This window comes from Bufo gargarizans, chromosome 4 (assembly GCF_014858855.1).
Source record: "Bufo gargarizans isolate SCDJY-AF-19 chromosome 4, ASM1485885v1, whole genome shotgun sequence".
Lineage (NCBI taxonomy): Eukaryota > Metazoa > Chordata > Amphibia > Anura > Bufonidae > Bufo > Bufo gargarizans.
This window is the reverse complement of record NC_058083.1, coordinates 538,271,306-538,292,398: the sequence shown is the minus strand read 5'-3', so window position 1 is coordinate 538,292,398 and position 21,093 is coordinate 538,271,306. Positions and strand designations below refer to the sequence as shown.

Sequence of the window (21,093 nt, the reverse complement as noted above, 5' to 3'; positions counted from 1 at the left end):
CATCTCTAGTCAAGATGTTAAGATCCATCCGCTGTTCCTCGCAGATGTCGGCCAATTGTCGGCCCAGATATAGCCCAGAACATCTGCGCCAGAGAGACCGGGGCGATGTCTGCCGTGATCACAGGAGGACTAAGTGTGGACGGAGAGGACACTCACCCTGCATGAAGAGTAACGCCAGGAGCACGGAGGCCCCCAGTGTGGCCCCGACCGCTCTCCAATATGCCACATACACCTGCAGGGACACAGCCCCTTCCTTCTTCTCCTCCTCCTCCTTCTTCATCCCCGAGCCTGGAGCTGCTAGTGGCCCCTCGTCTCCATCCTCCAAACTCTCAGGACTCACGCTGGACTCTAGGAGGACAAATATTGGGAGAGCCGATTTTATACAGTATACGGGTGTGAGAACAGTCCGACCGTGTAAAGACTCTGGTTTTATGTATCAGGAACACGCTGAACTCTAGGAGGACAAATATTGGGAGAGCCTGAACCTGATATACGATTGTGAGAACAGTCCGCCCCTGTGAAGTCTCTGGTTTTATTTATCAGATAACAAGAAGGTTCAGGTTTTATGCATCAGGACTCACGCTGGACTCTAGGAGGACAAACATCGGTAGAGCCGACCCGATATAAGGGTGTGAGAACAGTCCGCCCCTGTGAAGTCTCTGGTTTTATGTATCAGGACTCACGCTGGACTCTAGGAGGACAGATATCAGAAGAGCCGACCTGATATACGGGTGTGAGAACAGTCTGCCCCTGTAAAGACTCTGGTTTTATGTATCAGGACTCACGCTGGACTCTAGGAGGACAAACATCGGGAGGGCCGACCTGATATACGGGTGTGAGAACAGTCCGCCCCTGTGAAGTCTCTGGTTTTATGTATCAGGACTCACGCTGGACTCTAGGAGGACAAACATCGGTAGAGCCGACCTGATATAAGGGTGTGAGAACAGTCCGCCCCTGTGAAGTCTCTGGTTTTATGTATCAGGACTCACGCTGGACTCTAGGAGGACAGATATCGGGAGAGCTGACCTGATATACGGGTGTGAGAACAGTCCGCCCCTGTGAAGTCTCTGGTTTTATGTATCAGGACTCCCGCTGGACTCTAGGAGGACAGATATCAGAAGAGGTGACCTGATATACGGGTGTGAGAACAGTCCGCCCCTGTGAAGTCTCTGGTTTTATGTATCAGGACTCACGCTGGACTCTAGGAGGACAGATATCAGAAGAGGTGACCTGATATACGGGTGTGAGAACAGTCCGCCCCTGTGAAGTCTCTGGTTTTATGTATCAGGACTCACGCTGGACTCTAGGAGGACAGATATCAGAAGAGGCGACCTGATATACGGGTGTGAGAACAGTCCGCCCCTGTGAAGTCTCTGGTTTTATGTATCAGGACTCACGCTGGACTCTAGGAGGACAGATATCAGAAGAGGTGACCTGATATACGGGTGTGAGAACAGTCCGCCCCTGTGAAGTCTCTGGTTTTATGTATCAGGACTCACGCTGGACTCTAGGAGGACAGATATCAGAAGAGGCGACCTGATATACGGGTGTGAGAACAGTCCACCCCTGTGAAGTCTCAGGTTTTATGTATCAGGACTCACGCTGGACTCTAGTAGGACAGATATCGGGAGAGCCGACCTGTGAAGTCTCTGGTTTTATGTATCAGGACTCACGCTGGACTCTAGTAGGACAGATATCAGGAGAGCCGACCTGTGAAGTCTCTGGTTTTATGTATCAGGACTCACGCTGGACTCTAGGAGGACAGATATCAGAAGAGGCGACCTGATATACGGGTGTGAGAACAGTCCACCCCTGTGAAGTCTCTGGTTTTATGTATCAGGACTCACGCTGGACTCTAGTAGGACAGATATCGGGAGAGCCGACCTGTGAAGTCTCTGGTTTTATGTATCAGGACTCACGCTGGACTCTAGGAGGACAGATATCAGGAGAGCCGACCTGTGAAGTCTCTGGTTTTATGTATCAGGACTCACGCTGGACTCTAGTAGGACAGATATCAGGAGAGCCGACCTGTGAAGTCTCTGGTTTTACGTCCAGTGTGATCCCCTCTATAAGGACGCCTGCACACACTGTGGATTTTGTTGCAGAAATTTCTGCGAATGAAGATCAGTTCCCTTCATTTCAGTGGGCGACGTGCATCGATGTCTCTTAGCCCCATTCAGGTGAATAGAACTGAGTTTGAGTCATCAAAATTTGTGAAGTCACCCTAAACGAAGAAGGTTTGTTAGTTTGCTGGACTGGGGTATTGAAGACCTCAGTAGTGATCGGAGAGAAGCAGTTGTTGCTGCCATCAATCTGGAATGGTTATAATGCCAAACCATCTGAAGTCCATCATTCTACAGCAAGAAAGACCATTCGTATGTGGGAATTATTCAAGACATCTGACAACTTCATCAAGAATGGACGTCCCAGGAAAGTCACCCCAAGGTCAGACTGTGCAGCGCTCAGAGGAACTGCAAGAAACCCAAGACTCTCCCGGCCTCAGTCCGCAGGTTACACGGTCAAGTTCATGACAATTAGAAAAAGACTGGAGAAGTGTGGCTTGTGTGCGAGGGTTGTCAGGAGAAGAACAACATGGCAGTGCAGGCTACGTCTGAACAAACCACAGACTTCTGGGCCAATCTTGTTTGGAATGAACAGACCAAAGATGTTTGCCATTAACGCACAGCTCCATGTCTTGTGAAGACCCCTCATACCAACTGCCAGCACAGGGGTGGAGGGGGAGGTTGGGGTTGGTTTTACGGTAACAGGACTCGGGCACCTTGCAGTCAATGACTCAACCATGAGCAACTCTGTATATCAAGGAATTCTAGAGTTAGGTGTGAGGCATCTATCCAACACTTGGCCGAAACTGGGTCACGGAAACGGACAATGACCCTGAGCACAGCAGCAAATGTACAGCAGAACGGCTGAGAAAGAAGGGAACCAAGTGCTGCTCCACAGGATAGGGCATAACTAACTGATCGTGGAGGGTCTGACCGCAGGAACCCCCAGTGATCACGAGAACAGGGGTCCCGTTTCTCCATTCTGATGGAGCAACAGGGTGCACGCACAACCTGCATCAGAATGGATAAAAGGACCCCAGAGCTCATCATCAGTAGGGGTCCCAGCAGTCAGACCCCCAGCGATTAGATAGTTATGTCCTATCCTGTGGATGGAGGATAACTTACACTCGCCACAACCCCTTTAAGAGAACAAAACGGACATCCTCAAACCTTAGAAAACCAGGACCTCGAGTTACTGCTGCTGAAGGTGCTGCTACAAGCTATGGAATCATGAGGGGCACTTGTATAGGGAGTCATCGGGGGGCACTTGTATATGGAGTCATCGGGGGGGCCACTTGTATATAGAGTCATCGGGGGACACTTGTATATGGAGTCATCGGGGGGAACTTGTATATGGAGTCATCGGGGGGAACTTGTATATGGAGTCATTGGGGTGCAATTGTATAGGGAGTCATCGGGGGGCACTTGTATAGGGAGTCATCGGGGGGCACTTGTATAGGGAGTCATCGGGGGGCACTTGTATAGGGAGCCATCGGGGGGCACTTGTATAGGGAGCCATCGGGGGGCACTTGTATAGGGAGTCATTGGGGGGCACTTGTATAGGGAGTCATTGGGGGGCACTTGTATAGGGAGTCATCGGGGGGCACTTGTATAGGGAGTCATCGGGGGGCACTTGTATAGGGAGTCATCGGGGGGCACTTGTATAGGGAGTCATCGGGGGGCACTTGTATAGGGAGTCATCGGGGGGCACTTGTATAGGGAGTCACCGGGGGGCACTTGTATAGGGAGCCATCGGGGGGCACTTGTATATGGAGTCATCGGTGGGCACTTGTATAGGGAGCACTTAGTTTTCATCTGAGGCTGGAGTTTCCTCATTATTAGACCTTCTAAGGCCCGGATGATTATATTATGTCCTGTCACATAAAGCAGATAACTTACAAGAGGGTTGGGGGAGGGGGGGGCGCCATTTTCCTCATAACTGTAAGGAGAACGTGCCTGGTCTGCGGGGGTCTCCTGGGATATGTCACCCCCACATCTCCATGCCCTGCACAGACACAGCCCAGCGGTGCACCTACAATGGTGCAGAACCCCCACAGCTCCACAAGCAATGACATAGATACACACCATCACCTGAGGTCTGCAGAGAAGATGGGGTTGTGGCGAAACCAACCTCGCCACTGGGTTTTGGAGAGGGCTGTTTAAAAGCCTCTTGCCTCAGGATTATGGCCCATAGTAACTGTAAAGGAGAAGACAGACCGGCCGCACAGCTTAAATCTGTCTGTAGAATTGTATTTTATGTTATTATGCGTTCGGTTAAATTGTATGTTATGTGAGGGCACCCAGATAGCTAATAGTATTGTATTCGTGTATTCTGAGTGCCATTCGCCTAATGATATGCACTCAGACTTGAGCTATCTGGGGATATGTTAAATGTCTGTGTTTGCTGTGGAGGTGTGCCATTGTGTGTTTGGGTGGTGATTCCTGTCCTGTTGTCTCCACATGTGTATTGGTGATCTCCCCTTTGTCCTGAGAGATAATTGGATTGTGTTCGGTCGTCTCCGGGACAGAGGGGAGGAAACCATGATGCATTGTGGGGATATGTTGTATCTGTCCTGTATCTGCAAAAACTGTAATAAAAACCAGGCTGGGTGTGCCAGCACTTCAGATCACTGCTTGACCCTCAACACGGAGCCTTGTCTCGTTATTGGGGGATTCCCTGTATGCTGTGGGAGACTGATTGCCAGGAGTGTAAGCTGACGGATACGCTTTTCCTGTTCGTCTGACTGACAGCTACTTGTGAGGTTCCAGTTTGGAGTGCTATTTTGTATCCAGTTCGGGAGGTTGGTGTTCTGCAGTAGCTGTGCCTGTCTCTCGGAAAGGGGCATATCGCCTAAACGGACTTTAACCCCTTGTCTGCAGAAACGGTGCCGTTACATTGGTGGCAAGCAGCGGGATCGTTCCTACAGCCAGAAGGACAGCTACAGGAGACACAATTTCTGTGGATTCTACAATTTAAGGGCAACGCATGTCCCAGTACAGCGACCCTAAAAGCACCAGGATGGAACCAGCAGTGTTATACGAGGAGGAGGACCTGGATGGCCGGGATGCATTAAGGAAAGGCATCTGGTACCAGGCCCTGGATAATGTACAATACCAGCGAGGTGAGAGTCTCCCCAGTGAAGAGCAGCGGTTGCAGAAGCAAGTGGCCCTGCGGATGCCCTTCCTGGGAGAGCAGCCCCTGGAGGAATGGGTGATAGAACTACAGCACCGGGTATGGCAGGAGCTATGGCTGGAGGATGCCTACCAGGCGCTTTGGTGGTATGTGGCACAGTTTATACCCTGGACAGCTGAGCATGACAAGCCAGAGGGAGAGGAGTTTGATGGTCCTGGCTTGTTATGGGAGTCCTTTGCAGAGCCTGACTTCGGGAGCCCTGCACAGTCCAGACTTCAGGACATTTTCTATGAGAGGGAGGCTAGGCATGAATGGGATGACCCCCATGAGGTAGAGCAAGACCTGGCTCACCTAGCAACCCTGGAGTGGGAACTGGAGCAGGACTACCGAGATCTCTTCCACTCCATTGAGAAGGCTCAGCAGGACGGTAAGGTGACAGACCCAGATCCAGACCCATTCAGCTGGGCAGATATTGTAGAGTGTTACTGGGAAGGACCCCAGGTGGCCGGTAGAGATGGGACCGAGGTCTCTCCGCCGGTCCTGCAGGGAATTGGGAGCCTAGTCTCCATTCCCCAGCGGCAGTGTGAAGTGCAGGGAGGGGAGAGCAGCGGCCTCCCTCCCCAGCGGCAGGCTGAGTTACAGGGGGCAGAGGTAGTTGTTCCTGCCCCCCAGCAGCAGAGTGATATGCCGGGAAGGCAGTGTGAAGTGCAGGGAGAGGAGAGCAGCGGCCTCCCTCCCCAGCGGCAGGCTGAGTTACAGGGGGCAGAGGTAGTTGTTCCTGCCCCCCAGCAGCAGAGTGATGTGCAGGGAAGGCAGTGTGAAGTGCAGGGAGAGGAGAGCAACGTCCTCCCTCCCCAGCGGCAGGCTGAGTTACAGGGGGCAGAGGTAGTTGTTCCTGCCCCCCAGCAGCAGCATGATTTTTTGGGAATTGGGAGCCGAGTCTCCATTCCCCAGCGGCAGACGGAGTTACAGGGGGCAGAGACAGTCGGTCCTGTCCCCCAGCGGCAGAGTGTCCTACAGGGAATAGAGAGCCCAGTCTCCTTTCCCCAGCAGCAGGACACTGTATTGGGAGCGGAGGCGGTCGGTCGCCCTCCCCAGCGGCTGGAAGTATGTATGGGAGAGGAGCTCGTTACCCCCTCTCCCCAGCGGCAGATTAACGCACCAGGGGGAGACAGTAAGCCCCACAACTGTGCAGATGGGACCGTGGTCTCTGCACTTACAGCACAGGGGGTAGGGACAGTTGTTCCTGTCCCCCAGCAACAGGGCAGTTTAGCCAAAGGGGAGACAGTCGGCTTCCCCCTCCAACAACCAGACTCCAACCAGGCTTCTTCTGTGGTAACGCTGGCACCAGGGCAGAGTACCGCTGATCCCTGCCCACAAAGCAACCTCCACTCCAAGCCAGGGAGCAACTCAGAGACCGGGAGTACCAGCTACCAATATAACTTTGGTGGATTCACTGGACAGAGACAGCCTACTAAATTCAGCAGGTCCAGTATTGGGTTGTGGGTGGGCTGCCAGACTAACTCAGGTACCGACCGGCGTGAGGTCAGGTATCTGGTTAGTCTTCCCTGGGGGGGGGAGATGTGTGGCGAAACCAACCTCGCCACTGGGTTTTGGAGAGGGCTGTTTAAAAGCCTCTTGCCTCAGGATTATGGCCCATAGTAACTGTAAAGGAGAAGACAGGCCGGCCGCACAGCTTAAATCTGTCTGTAGAATTGTGTTTTATGTTATTATGCGTTCGGTTAAATTGTATGTTATGTGAGGGCACCCAGATAGCTAATATCATTGTATTTGTGTATTCTGAGTGCCATTCACCTAATGATATGCACTCAGACTTGAGCTATCTGGGGATATGTTAAATGTCTGTGTTTGCTGGGAGGGTGTGCCATTGTGTGTTTGGGTGGTGATTCCTGTCCTGTTGTCTCCACATGTGTATTGGTGATCTCCCCTTTGTCCTGAGAGATAATTGGATTGTGTTCGGTCGTCTCCGGGACAGAGGGGAGGAAACCATGATGCATTGTGGGGATATGTTGTATCTGTCCTGTATCTGCAAAAACTGTAATAAAAACCAGGCTGGGTGTGCCAGCACTTCAGATCACTGCTTGACCCTCAACACGGAGCCTTGTCTCGTTATTGGGGGATTCCCGGTATGCTGTGGGAGACTGATTGCCAGGAGTGTAAGCTGACGGATACGCTTTTCCTGTTCGTCTGACTGACAGCTACTTGTGAGGTTCCAGTTTGGAGTGCTATTTTGTATCCAGTTCGGGAGGTTGGTGTTCTGCAGTAGCTGTGCCTGTCTCTCGGAAAGGGGCATATCGCCTAAACGGACTTTAACCCCTTGTCTGCTGAAACGGTGCCGTTACAGGGGTTAACTTAGGAGATTTCTGCACCCGAGGTAAGACTTCTTCTGGTGGACCTACAAAAAAAAGGGCAGAGTTACAGAGGGCACAGGACCCATCACTGCCCTGTACAGAGGGCACAGGACCCATCACTGTCCTGTACAGAGGGCGCAGGACCCATCACTGCCATGTACAGAGGGCGCAGGACCCATCACTGCCCTGTACAGAGGGCACAGGACCCATCACTGCCCTGTACAGAGGAAACAGGACCCATCACTTCCCTGTAGAGAGGGCACGGGACCCATCACTCCCCTATACAGAGGGCACGGCACCCATCACTGCCCTGTACAGAAGGCACGGGACCCATCACTGCCCTGTACAGAGGGCACGGGACCCATCACTCCACTGCACAGAGGGCACGGGACCCATCACTCCCCTGTACAGAGGGCACGGGACCCATCACTGCCCTGTACAGAGGGCACAGGACCCATCACTCCCCTGTACAGAGGGCACAGGACCCATCACTGCCCTGTACAGAAGGCACAGGACCCATCACTCCCCTGTACAGAGGGCACAGGACCCATCACTGCCCTGTACAGAAGGCACAGGACCCATCACTCCCATGTACAGAGGGCACAGGACCCATCACTGCCCTGAACAGAGGGCACGGGACCCATCACTCCCCGGCACAGAGGGCACAGGACTCTCACCGCCAGGTCTGTGAGAGGATCTGTTAGACATTCTTCTCTACTTGCATGACGTTCTTTGTTTTGGTTTCACTTTGTCATCTCCTTTCCCTCCCCCAGCTGTCAACTATTTACACTAATTGTCTCCCTTTATATTCCCTCCCATACTGCCTCACTTTGCGATTTATACTTCTTCCTGGATGAGTTGTTCACTGCTGGAGGCTGCTTCTGCTGATTCCTTAGATAAGTCTGTTTCCTTTATTTGTGTTTCCTTGCTGGATTGATTGTAGGTGACCCTGACTCCCTCCGTATTATGTGCAGGGAGCCGGTGGTCGTGTCCCCTCACTATTATAAGTTTTTCAGGTGTCACACAGTCTTAGGTACGTGGGCATGCAATCGTCTATCATTGAGACCCTTGCATGGGCATAGCAGTTAGGGAGAGCTCTAGGGGTTTTATAGGGCTCACCCATATGCTCCTTAGTTTGGGATCAAGCCAGTCGGATGTTTATTTATAATTTCCAGCTTTCTGCAACACCGTCCGTGACATTATAAACGCCATAACCGTCTTAAGCATGGATCCGGTTTCAGGCTTAATTGATCGCATGCAAGGTCTTTCGCTGGAGGTCGCAGAGCTCCGTAAAACTGTGTCTCAGTTTCAGTTGACCGGTTCAGCTTGCGTTCATGGAGTTTGTTCCGAGCCTAAGATCTCGCTTCCGGATACGTTCTCCGGGGGTAGTGAGAATTTTGTTTGCTTTAGAGAGGCTTGCAAACTCAATTTTCGCCTACTTCCCCATTCCTCTGGTGATGAGGAGCAGAGGGTGGGGATCATCATCTCGCTGCTCAGGGATAACGCTCAGTCCTGGGCCTTTTCGCTGCCGGAGGGGGCACGGCCCCTCCGATCGGTGGATGAATTTTTTGTAGCCCTGGGTCAGATATATGATGATCCGGATCGTATTGCTCTGGCTGAGTCTAGACTACGTCTATTATGCCAGGGTAAACACTCCGCAGAGATATATTGTTCTGAATTTCGGAGATGGGCAGCTGATACTGGTTGGAATGATGCTGCACTCCGAAGTCAATTTTGCCATGGTCTTTCGGAAAGATTGAAAGATGCATTTGCTTTTCATGAGAGACCAGCGTCGTTAGAGTCTGCCATGTCCGTATTGACAGGCGTCTTAGAGAGAGAGGAGAGATCACTCCTTCCTGTCATACTCAGTCCAAGGACAGTGAGGCAGTCTCATTCAGTGCGCAGGGGTCTCCGTCGCTCTCAATCCCTTCTGAGCAGGAGGCCATGCAGCTGGGTTTGCTTGCCTCTGATAGTAGAGGATTCAGCTCTCAGAGGAGGGTTTGTTTCTGTTGTGGGGGTATAAATCATTTGGCTAATGTTTGCCCCTCTAGGAGATTCATGGAGTTTTCTGAGGGTAATAAAAGAAAAACAAAAAGAAAAAAACCCTCTAAAAACTTTCCATTTGCTACTATTGGCAAGGTTGATGTGGAAATAGAAGGTTTGCCGTTTGCCTGTAGTTCCCGTTTTGTCCTACCTGCCAGGGTGGCGCTAGAGAGCAAAAACATTGTTTGTGAGATTTTTGTAGATAGTGGAGCAGCTGTCAATCTCATTGATAATCAATTTGCTATAACTCATGGTTTCTGAGAGTGGTGTCCAGGAGTTGCCCCCTCACAGGGAGTACGATTGCCCTATTAATCTCATCCCAGGCGCCAAACTGCCTAAATCTCGTTTATACAATCTCTCCCAACCTGAGAGGATCGCTATGCGTGCTTATATCTCTGAGAGTCTGAGAAAGGGACACATACGACCCTCGAAGTCACCTGTTGCCGCTGTTTTTTTTTGTTAAGAAAAAAGATGGTTCTTTAAGACCATGTCTGGATTTCAGGGAGCTGAACAATATCACAATTCGTGACCCTTATCCGCTTCCTCTGATCCCGGACCTGTTTAACCAGGTTGTTGGGGCTAAGGTTTTTTCTAAGTTGGATCTAAGAGGGGCATACAACCTGGTCAGGGTCAGAGAAGGGGACGAATGGAAGACGGCCTTCAATACCCCTGAGGGCCATTTTGAGAATTTGGTTATGCCTTTTGGTTTGATGCCGTCTTTCAGCATTTTGTGAACAGCATTTTTTATCATTTGATGGGGAAATTTGTATTAGTGTATCTGGATGACATTTTAATTTTTTCTCCTGATTTCAAGACTCATCGAGACCACCTACGTCAGGTCTTGCTCATCCTGCGGGAGAATAAATTGTACGCTAAACTGGAAAAATGTGTGTTTGCGGTTCCAGAAATTCAATTTCTGGGGTTTCTTCTCTCCGCTTCTGGTTTTCGCATGGACCCCGAGAAGGTCCGCACTGTGCTTGAGTGGGAGCTTCCTGAGAATCAGAAGGCGCTGATGCGTTTTTTGGGCTTTGCCAATTATTACAGGAAGTTCATTTTGAATTATTCTTCTATTGTTAAACCACTCACTGATATGACCAGAAAGGGGGTAGATTTTTCCTCCTGGTCGGTAGAGGCGCGTAAGGCTTTTTCTGATATCAAGGAAAGTTTTGCTTCCGCTCCCATCTTGGTACAACCTGATATTTCCCTACCCTTCATAGTTGAGGTTGATGCTTCTGAGGTGGGTGTGGGGGCGGTCTTGTCTCAGGGTTCCTCTCCTGCCAAATGGCGACCGTGTGCCTTTTTCTCGAAGAAACTCTCCTCCGCGGAGAGCAATTACGATGTGGGAGATAGGGAGTTGTTGGCCATCAAGTTGGCTTTTGAGGAATGGCGCCATTGGCTAGAGCAGTGATGGTGAACCTTTTAGAGACCGAGTGCCCAAACTGCAACCAAATACACACTTATTTATCGCAAAGTGCCAACACAGCAATTTAACCTGAACACCAATATGATATATCTTCCATGTACTTTATCATTTAGCTATAATAGCTTAATAGCCTACATTCGGTGCGCTGCCTGTGCTGTTCATAGTGCGCCCTGTGCTGATGAATGGCAGGAAAAGTCTAAAGCATATTAGTATGCCATAGACTTTTTCCAAGGCGCGGGTGCCCACAGAGAGGGCTCTGAGTGCCACCTCTGGCACCCGTGCCATAGGTTCGCCATCACTGGGCTAGAGGGAGCCAGACACCCTATTACCGTGTTTACTGACCATAAGAATCTGGCCTACTTGGAGTCAGCCAAGCGTCTGAACCCGAGACAGGCCAGATGGTCTTTGTTCTTTTCTAGGTTTAAAGGGCTTCTGTCACCCCACTAAACTTTTTTTTTTTTTTGCTTACTTATAATCCCTACACTGCGATTTATGGCTACATGATCAAATTAATCATTTTGGTCCTGTAGATTTAGTTTAAAGCAAGCTTTTAAAATATGCTAATTACCTTGCTACCAGCAGGTAGGGCGGTTACTTGCTGGTAGCAGCCGCATCCTCCGATCGTAAAGACGCCCCCTCCACATTGTGATTGACAGGGCCAGGGAACGGGATCGTTCTCTGCTGGCCCTGCCTGTTTGCATTTAAAATCTTGCGCCTGCGCCGCGGCCGTACCTGTCTTCAATTGGCGCAGGCGCACTGAGAGGCGGCCGCTCCATCCTCAATGCGCCTGCGCCGGGTGTAGATGTGACATCATCGGCGCAGGAGCATTGAGGATAGAGCGGCCGAGCGAGCGGCCGCCTCTCAGTGCGCCTGCGCCAATTGAAGACAGGTACGGCCGCGGCGCAGGCGCAAGATTTTAAATGCAAACAGGCAGGGCCAGCAGAGAACGATCCCGTTCCCTGGCCCTGTCAATCACAATGTGGAGGGGGCGTCTTTACGATCGGAGGATGCGGCTGCTACCAGCAAGTAACCGCCCTACCTGCTGGTAGCAAGGTAATTAGCATATTTTAAAAGCTTGCTTTAAACTAAATCTACAGGACCAAAATGATTAATTTGATCATGTAGCCATAAATCGCAGTGTAGGGATTATAAGTAAGCAAAAAAAAATAAAAGATTTAGTGGGGTGACAGAAGCCCTTTAATTTTGTTGTCACGTTCCGCCCTGGGGTTAAAAATGTGAAGGCAGATGCCTTGTCACGTTGTTTTCCGGGAGGGGGAAAATGACCCGGGTCCCATTTTGGCTGAAGGGGTGGTGGTCTCTGCTCTTTTTCCTGAATTGGAGGCAGAGGTGCAGGCAGCCCAGTCAGAGGCTCCTGATCTTTGTCCTCCTGGGAGGTTGTTTGTGCCTCTTGCTTTACGACACAAGGTTTTTAAGGAGCACCACGATACTGTCCTTGCTGGGCACCCGGGGAGTAGAGCCACAGTAGAGCCACAGTAGATCTCATTGCTCGGAGATTCTGGTGGCCGGCTCTTTGTAAGACAGTTGAGGGTTTTGTGGCAGCCTGCGAGACCTGCGCTCGTGCCAAAGTCCCTCATTCACGGCCATCAGGTCCTCTCCTTCCGTTACCCATTCCTTCCGGTCCTTGGACACATCTGTCCATGGACTTCATTACGGACCTGTCTCGTTCCTCGGGGAAGACTGGGATTCTGGTAGTAGTGGACCGTTTTAGCAAAATGGTGCATTTCATCCCTTTTCCTGGTTTGCCCAATGCTAAGACGCTGGCGCAGGCATTTGTTGATCACATTGTCAAATTGCACGGTATTCCTTCAGACATAGTCTCTGATAGAGGCACGCAGTTTGTTTCCAGATTCTGGAAGGCCTTCTGTTCTCACTTGGGGGTTCGGTTGTCGTTCTCTTCTGCTTTCCACCCGCAGTCGAATGGCCAGACAGAGCGCGTCAATCAGAATCTGGAGACATATCTGCGTTGTTTTGTGGCGGAGAATCAAGAGGATTGGTGTTCTTTTTTGTCCCTTGCTGAGTTTGCTTTAAATAACTGTTGTCAGGAGTCCTCTGATAAGTCACCATTTTTTGGTGCATATGGGTTTCATCTGCAGTTTGGGACATTCTCTGGAGAGGGGTCTTCTGGTTTACCTGATGAGGACAGATTCTCCTCGTCTTTGTCATCTATTTGGCAAATGATTCAGGGTAATCTGAAGAGGATGAGTGAGAGATATAAGCGTGTGGCGGATAAGAGACGTGTGCCTGGTCCGGACCTGAATGTGGGTGATCTGGTGTGGTTGTCTACAAAGAATATCAAACTGAAGGTTCCCTCCTGGAAGTTGGGTCCTAAGTTTATTGGGCCTTACAAGATCTTGTCCGTCATCAATCCCGTTGCATACCGTCTTGATCTTCCTCAGAAGATCCATAATGTTTTTCACAGGTCCCTATTAAAACCTTATGTCCAACCCACTGTACCCTCCTCTTTGCCTCCTCCTCCGATTGTTGTTGATGGTAATCTTGATTTTCAGGTCTCTAGTATTGTGGATTCTCGCATTATCCGCGGTTCTCTCCAGTACCTCGTTCATTGGGAGGGTTATGGTCCTGAGGAGAGGATGTGGGTCCCAGTGGCGGACATTAAGGCCACTTGTCTAATCAGGGCTTTTCATAGGTCTCATCCTGAGAAGGTGGGCTCTGAGTGTCCGGAGTCCACCCGTAGAGGGAGGGGTACTGTCACCGCCAGGTCTGTGAGAAGGTCTGTTAGACGTTCTTCTCTACCTCTTGCATGACGTCCTTTGTTTTGGTTTCACTTTGTTATCTCCTTTCCTTCTCCCAGCTGTTACCTATTTACACTAATTGCCTCCCTTTATATTCCCTCCCATACTGCCTCACTTTGCGGTTTATACTTCTTCCTGGATTGTGTTCACTGCTGGATGCTGCCTCTGCTGATTCCTCAGATAAGTCTGTTTCCTTTATTTGTGTTTCCTTGCTGGCTTGATTCTAGGTAACCCTGACTCCGTCCGTATTAAGTGCAGGGAGCCTGTGGTCGTGTCCCCTCACTATTATAGAGTTTTCAGGTGTCACATAGTAAAAGGTACAAGGGCATGCAATCGTCTACCATAAAGACCTTTGCATGGGTATAGTAGTCAGGGAGAGCTCTAGGGGTTTTATAGGGCTCACCCATATGCTCCTTAGTTTGGGATCAAGCCAGTCGGATGTTTATTTATAAGTTCCAGCTTTCTGCAACACCATCCGTGACAAGGACCCATCACTCCCCTGTACAGAGGGCACAGGACCCATCACTCCCCTGTACAGAGGGCACAGGACCCATCACTCCCCTGTACAGAGGACGCGGGACCCATCACTCCCCTGTACAGAGGACGCGGGACCCATCACTGCCCTGTACAGAGGGCACAGGACCCATCACTGCCCTGTACAGAGGGCACAGGACCCATCACTGCCCTGTACAGAGGGCACAGGACCCATCACTGCCCTGTACAGAGGGCACAGGACCCATCACTCCCCTGTACAGATGGCACGGGACCCATCACTGCCCTGTACAAAGGGGACGAGACCCATCACTGCCCTGTACAGAGGGCACAGGACCCATCACTGCCCTGTACAGAGGGCACAGGACCCATCACTGAAGAAAACCACAGAAATAAGATAATAATGCACTTAGTAAAGCAGATGCAAGCACTATATATGGACAAAGTCCTCACCCTGATATGATAATATCTGAGACACTTAGTCAATATATTTTGATCAAAACACATCTGTGCCCGCCTACCGAACGCCAAGGTGGTCTCAGGTCAGGCGGGTCCTACGCTAAACCTACCTAAGCCGTTGGGCTTCTATGTTCAGGAGCGCAGACGCCGCACATATGGTGCGCTGCTCCTAGTAACCTCCATGTGCATCAAGCAACCAATGGGAGGAGGAGCAAGCACAGCCATATGTACCACCTAATCAGGGCGCTCTATTGGATAGGGGAGGGGGGCAAAAGTGCAGAGGAATGCTACTCCCAAAATAATAGGTGCGCATTCACACTTGAAGGTGCCACTCCCTCAAGCAAACACTACATAAACAAAAAAATTCCACAGAAAAAACTAAGATAAAAACATCCTGCACGATACGATACAAATGTGCATCTACTTTACTAAGTGCATTATTATCTTATTTCTGTGGTTTTCTTCAAAAATATGGCCAGGGACATCCGCACACTTGTATATCGTATCGTGCAGGATGTTTTTATCTTAGTGTTTTCTGTGGAATTTTTTTGTCACAGGACCCATCGCTGCCCTGTACAGGGACCCATCACTCCCCTATACAGAGGGCACGGCACCCATCACTTCCCTGTACAGAGGGAACAGGACCCATCACTGTCCTGTACAGAGGGCACAGGACCCATCACTGCCCTGTACAGAGGGCACAGGACCCATCACTGCCCTGTACAGAGGGAACAGGACCCATCACTGTCCTGTACAGAGGGCACAGGACCCATCACTCCCCTGTACAGAGGGCACAGGACCCATCACTGCCTTGTACAGAGGGTGCAGGACCCATAACTGCCCTCTACAAAGGGCACGGGACCCATCATTGCCCTGTACAGAGGGCACAGGACCCATCACCGCCCTGCGGGGGTCTCCTGGGATATGTCACACCCACATCTCCATGCCCTGCACAGACACAGCCCAGCGGTGCACCTACAATGGTGCAGAACCCCCACAGCTCCACAAGCAATGACATAGATACACACCATCACCTGAGGTCTGCAGAGAAGATGGGGTTAACTTAGGAGATTTCTGCACCCGAGGTAAGACTTCTTCTGGTGGACCTACAAAAAAAAGGGCAGAGTTACAGAGGGCACAGGACCCATCACTGCCCTGTACAGAGGGCACAGGACCCATCACTGCCCTGTACAGAGGGCACAGGACCCATCACTGCCCTGTACAGAGGGCACAGGACCCATCACTGCCCTGTACAGAGGGCACAGGACCCATCACTGCCCTGTACAGAGGGCACAGGACCCATCACTGCCCTGTACAGAGGGCACAGGACCCATCACTGCCATGTACAGAGGGCACAGGACCCATCACTGCCCTGTACAGAGCGCACAGGACCCATCACTGCCCTGTACAGAGGGCACAGGACCCATCACTGCCCTGTACAGAGGGCACAGGACCCATCACTGCCATGTACAGAGGACACAGGACCCATCACTCCCCTGTACAGAGGGCACAGGACCCATCACTCCCCTGTACAGAGGGTACAGGACCCATCACTGCCCTGTACAGAGGGCATAGGACCCATCACTGCCCTGTACAGAGGGCACAGGACCCATCACTGCCCTGTACAGAGGGCACAGGACCCATCACTGCCCTGTACAGAGGGCACAGGACCCATCACTCCCCTCTGTACAGGGGGCACAGGACCCATTACTCACCTGTACAGAGGGCACGGGACCCATCACTGCCCTGTACAGAGGGCACAGGACCCATCACTGCCCTGTACAGAGGACACAGGACCCATCACTACCCTGTACAGAGGGCACGGGACCCATCACTGCCCTGTACAGAGGGCACGGGACCCATCACTGCCCTGTACAGAGGGCACGGGACCCATCACTGCCCTGTACAGAGGGCACAGGACCCATTATTGCCCTGAACAAAGGGAACAGGACCCATCACTGCCCTGTACAGAGGGCACAGGACCCATCACTCCCCTGTACAGAGGACACAGGACCCATCACTGCCCTGTACAGAGGACACAGGACCCATCACTGCCCTGTACAGAGGACACAGGACCCATCACTGCCCTGTACAGAGGGCACAGGACCCATCACTGCCCTGTACAGAGGGCACAGGACCCATCACTGCCCTGTACAGAGGGCACAGGACCTATCACTGTACAGAGGACACAGGACCCATCACTGCCCTGTACAGAGGACACAGGACCCATCACTGCCCTGTACAGAGGGCACAGGACCCATCACTGCCCTGTACAGAGGGCACATGACCCATCACTGACCTGTACAGAGGGCACAGGACCCATCACTGACCTGTACAGAGGGCACAGGACCCATCACTGCCCTGTACAGAGGGCACAGGACCCATCACTCCCCTGTACAGAGGGCACAGGACCCATCACTGCCCTGTACAGAGGGCACAGGACCCATCACTGACCTGTACAGAGGGCACAGGACCCATCACTGCCCTGTACAGAGGGCGCAGGACCCATCACTGCCCTGTACAGAGGGCACAGGACCCATCACTGTACAGAGGACACAGGACCCATCACTGCCCTGTACAGAGGACACAGGACCCATCACTGCCCTGTACAGAGGACACAGGACCCATCACTGCCCTGTACAGAGGGCACAGGACCCATCACTCCCCTGTACAGAGGGCACAGGACCCATCACTGCCCTGTACAGAGGGCACAGGACCCATCACTGCCCTGTACAGAGGGCACAGGACTCATCACTCCCCTGTACAGAGGACACAGGACCCATCACTCCCCTGTACAGAGGGCACAGGACCCATCACTCCCCTGTACAGAGGGCACAGGACCCATCACTGCCCTGTACAGAGGGCACAGGACCAATCACTGCCCTGTACAGAGGGCACAGGACCCATCACTCCCCTGTATAGAGGGCACAGGACCCATCACTCCCCTGTACAGAGGGCACAGGACCCATCACTCCCCTGTACAGAGGGCACAGGACCCATCACTGCCCTATACAGAGGGCACAGGACCCATCACTGCCCTGTACAGAGGGCACAGGACCCATCACTGCCCTGTACAGAGGGCACAGGACCAATCACTGCCCTGTACAGAGGGCACAGGACCTATCACTCACCTGTGCAGACAATTTCGCCGCCCTCCATCAGTACGATGACGTCCGCTTTCTCCAGCAGTTCGGTGCGGTGGGTGCAGAGGATCCTTGTCTTGTGTCTGAGAATACCCAGAATGCATCTGTCCATGAGGTGAGCGGCCACATCTGTGTCTACTGCGGCCAGGGGGTCATCCAGGAGGTAAATGTCCTTCTCCTGTGGAGGTAAAGGAGGGCGATGTAACCCCCGAAGCAGCACGCTCTACCCACCAGTTCCTCCGCCATCTTCACAGAACGAATGATTGCTGCTCTGAAGAGGCAGCATTAAGAGTGGTGGGGGAGGACTCTGAAGGACACCATGATGAGTAATGACTACAGGAACTGCCGCCACATTGTGACATTACCCAACCTGAAGAGGCCACGCCAATTATGGAGGACTGTACCACCATGCTGCCTGCCCTGTGGGAGGGGCCTAGTACTATCAGCTGTCACAGGTCCTGCTCTGTGGCAGGAGCCTAGTACTATCAGCTGTTACAGGTGGTCCTGCTCTGTGGGAGGGGCCGAGTCCTATCAGCTGTCACAGGGCCTGCTCTGTGGGAGGAGCCTACTATTATCAGCTCTCACAGGTCCTGCACTGTGGGAGGAGCCTTGTACAATCAGCTGTCACAGGTCCTGCACTGTGGGAGGAGCCTTGTACTTCAGCTGTCACAGGTCCTGCACTGTGGGAGGAGCCTTGTACTATCAGCTGTCACAGGTCCTGCTCTGTGGCAGGAGCCTAGTACTATCAGCTGTCACAGGTCCTGCACTGTGGGAGGATCCTTGTACTACCAGCTGTCACAGGGCCTGCACTGTGGGAGGAGCCTTGTACTATCAGCTGTCAAAATTCCTCAACCACCGCTAGGATTCTATAGACAGAGACTCACCTGATATACAGCCCGGGCCAGGCTTACCCGAGCCTTCTGCCCTCCGCTCAATGTCACGCCATTCTCCCCGACCTCTGTCTGGTCACCAGCTGGCAAAATCTGAAGTGGAGGAGAATGGTGAGGTCAGATAGTTAGTTTATTGGTTGTCAGGATGGCGAGTCCTCCCCCAAAAAGATATACAGAAGAAAGGGTTTTCCACAATCCTAGCAAATAAACAAGAGGCTGGACCTGAACCCCAACTGCTTCCATGTCACCCAACAGCTGGAAAAGCCGGACCTGCCACCTAAACCCCAACTGCTAGAGAAGCTAGACCTAGAACCTGAACCTCAATGACTGACAAAGCCAGACCTGGAACCTGAACTCCAATTGCAGTCATGTCCCCCAACAGCCAAAGAAGCTGGACCTGCGATCTGAACCCCATCTGCCGCCACGTCCCCCAACAGCCGAAGAAGCGGGACCTAGAACCTGAACCCCATCTCCTGCCATGTCCAACAACAGCTGGAGAAGTTGGACTTGGGGCCTCTACCCCATCTGCTGCCACGTCCTCCAATATCTGGAGAAGCTGGAACTGAACCCCATCTGCTGCCACGTCCCCCAATAGCTGGAGAAACCGGATCTACTACCTGAACCCCAACTGCTGGAGAATCTGGACCTACGGCCTAAACCCCATCACCTGGAGAAACTGGACCTGAACTCCAACTGCTGTCTTGTTCCCCAACAGCCGGAGAAGCCAGATCTGGAAACTCAACCCCAACTGCTGGGACGTCCCTCAACATCTGGAGAAGTCAGTGATGGGACCTTAACCCCCAACTGCTGGAGAAGCTGGACCTGGGACCTTAACCCCATCTGCTGCCACATCCCCCAACAGCTGGAGCTGCTGGACCTGGGACCTGAACCCTATCTGCTGCCATGTCTCCCAACAGCTGGAGAAGCTGGACCAGGGACCTGAACCCCAACTGTTCGGACATCCCCCAACAACTGGAGAAGTCAGACCTGGGACCTTAACCCCAACTGCTTGAGAAGCAGGACCTGCGATCTGAACCCCAATTGCTGCCATGTACCCCAACGACTGTTGAAGCTGGACTTGTGACCTGAACTCCAACTGCTGGGCTGTCCCCCAACATCTGGAGAAGTCAGACCTGGAACCTGAACACCAACTGCTGGAGAAGCTGGACCTAGGACCTCAACCACAACTGCTGCCATGTCCCCCAATGACTGGAGAAGCTGGGCCTGTCGCCTGAACTCCAAATGCCACTACTCACGCTGAGGTCCGGGCTCAGGGCGCAGGTCTCCAGCACCTCCTTGTACAGGCGCTCGTCGTACTCCTTCCCAAACAGGATGTTCTCTCGGATGGTGGCGAACTGGATCCACGACTCCTGAGCTACAAACCCAAATCCAAACTCCTGGTGGGCGACAAACAAGTCTCCGCCCAGCCTGCCGCAAGAACAGAGAAGACGCGCTTTACGATGTGCCCCCGGAGCTGCGCTCCAGCATCTGAGAGCCGCCATTACCTGCCAATTTCTCCGGTGATCGCTGAGAGTAACGAGCTCTTCCCGCAGCCAACCTTCCCGACAACCGCCAGCAGCACGCCCTGTGAAAGAGGTCGACAACTGAAACCACAGAGATCACACCCCATAACGTGACACCAAAAACTGCCAGGAATGAGGAGGGTGCAACAACACAAGGATGTGGAAAAGTATTCATACCCTGCAAGAACAAGTTATCAACCCCCAGAGAGTATATATGAAAATCATGTCAGCAGTGCTGCAGCTCTAGATGTGACTGGAGTATAAGACACAATGATATAAAAGCAGACATGTGGCTGCAGCTCTGGATGTGACTGGAGTATAAAACATTATGCAATAGCCATTTCTTGGTGGCAGAGCTGAGTGGGGGGTCAGTACAGGGTGTATGGCCGGGTGGTTATCTGGGGGTTCAGACTGGGGGGCTCCTCACCTCCTTCACAGACAGCTGCTGAATGAAGAGGGTGAAGGATCCGGATTCCTTGACCTCTGGCCCCCAGGAGAAGGTGGCGTTCCTCATCTCCACCGCCAGACGTCCATCCCTAGAAGGAGCTGAAACAACAGCAGAGACTTCAGGTCGTGTGGAGCAAGGTGTGGGCACAGGCCGGGGACACTTACCTTCCACCCGGTAGTAGCGCAGCAGGTCCTGCTCCGGGAGCCCCAGGAAGCTCTCCACCCTCTCCAGGGACACCTTGGCTTCCAAAACTCCATTCAGCACCCAGGGGAAGTTATTGAGGGACGGAATTAACATCCCCACCAGAGCCAAGGAGGTGAACACCTGCAA

The 21,093-nt window shown here is 52.3% G+C and overlaps 1 protein-coding gene across 2 annotated transcripts in view; it reads right to left on the bottom strand.

Moving 5' to 3' along the window:
* Positions 1-2,036: 2,036 nt before the first annotated feature.
* LOC122935678 (ATP-binding cassette sub-family C member 10-like) overlaps positions 2,037-21,093 on the bottom strand; it is a 49,111-nt gene continuing 30,054 nt past the window's right edge. Inside the window, exons 5-13 of one of the 2 annotated variants that reach the window (XM_044291504.1) lie at positions 20,928-21,087; positions 20,743-20,861; positions 20,298-20,377; positions 20,049-20,220; positions 18,787-18,885; positions 17,891-18,080; positions 15,788-15,865; positions 7,567-7,612; positions 2,037-4,180 (exon numbers count right to left, since the gene is read on the bottom strand). In XM_044291504.1, coding sequence (XP_044147439.1) covers positions 4,096-4,180; positions 7,567-7,612; positions 15,788-15,865; positions 17,891-18,080; positions 18,787-18,885; positions 20,049-20,220; positions 20,298-20,377; positions 20,743-20,861; positions 20,928-21,087 — 1,029 coding nt within the window. In that variant the 3' untranslated portion in view covers positions 2,037-4,095. Of the gene's footprint in view, positions 4,181-7,478; positions 7,613-15,787; positions 15,866-17,890; positions 18,081-18,786; positions 18,886-20,048; positions 20,221-20,297; positions 20,378-20,742; positions 20,862-20,927; positions 21,088-21,093 lie in introns of those variants that run through there. The other variant, XM_044291505.1, reaches the window with a different exon arrangement.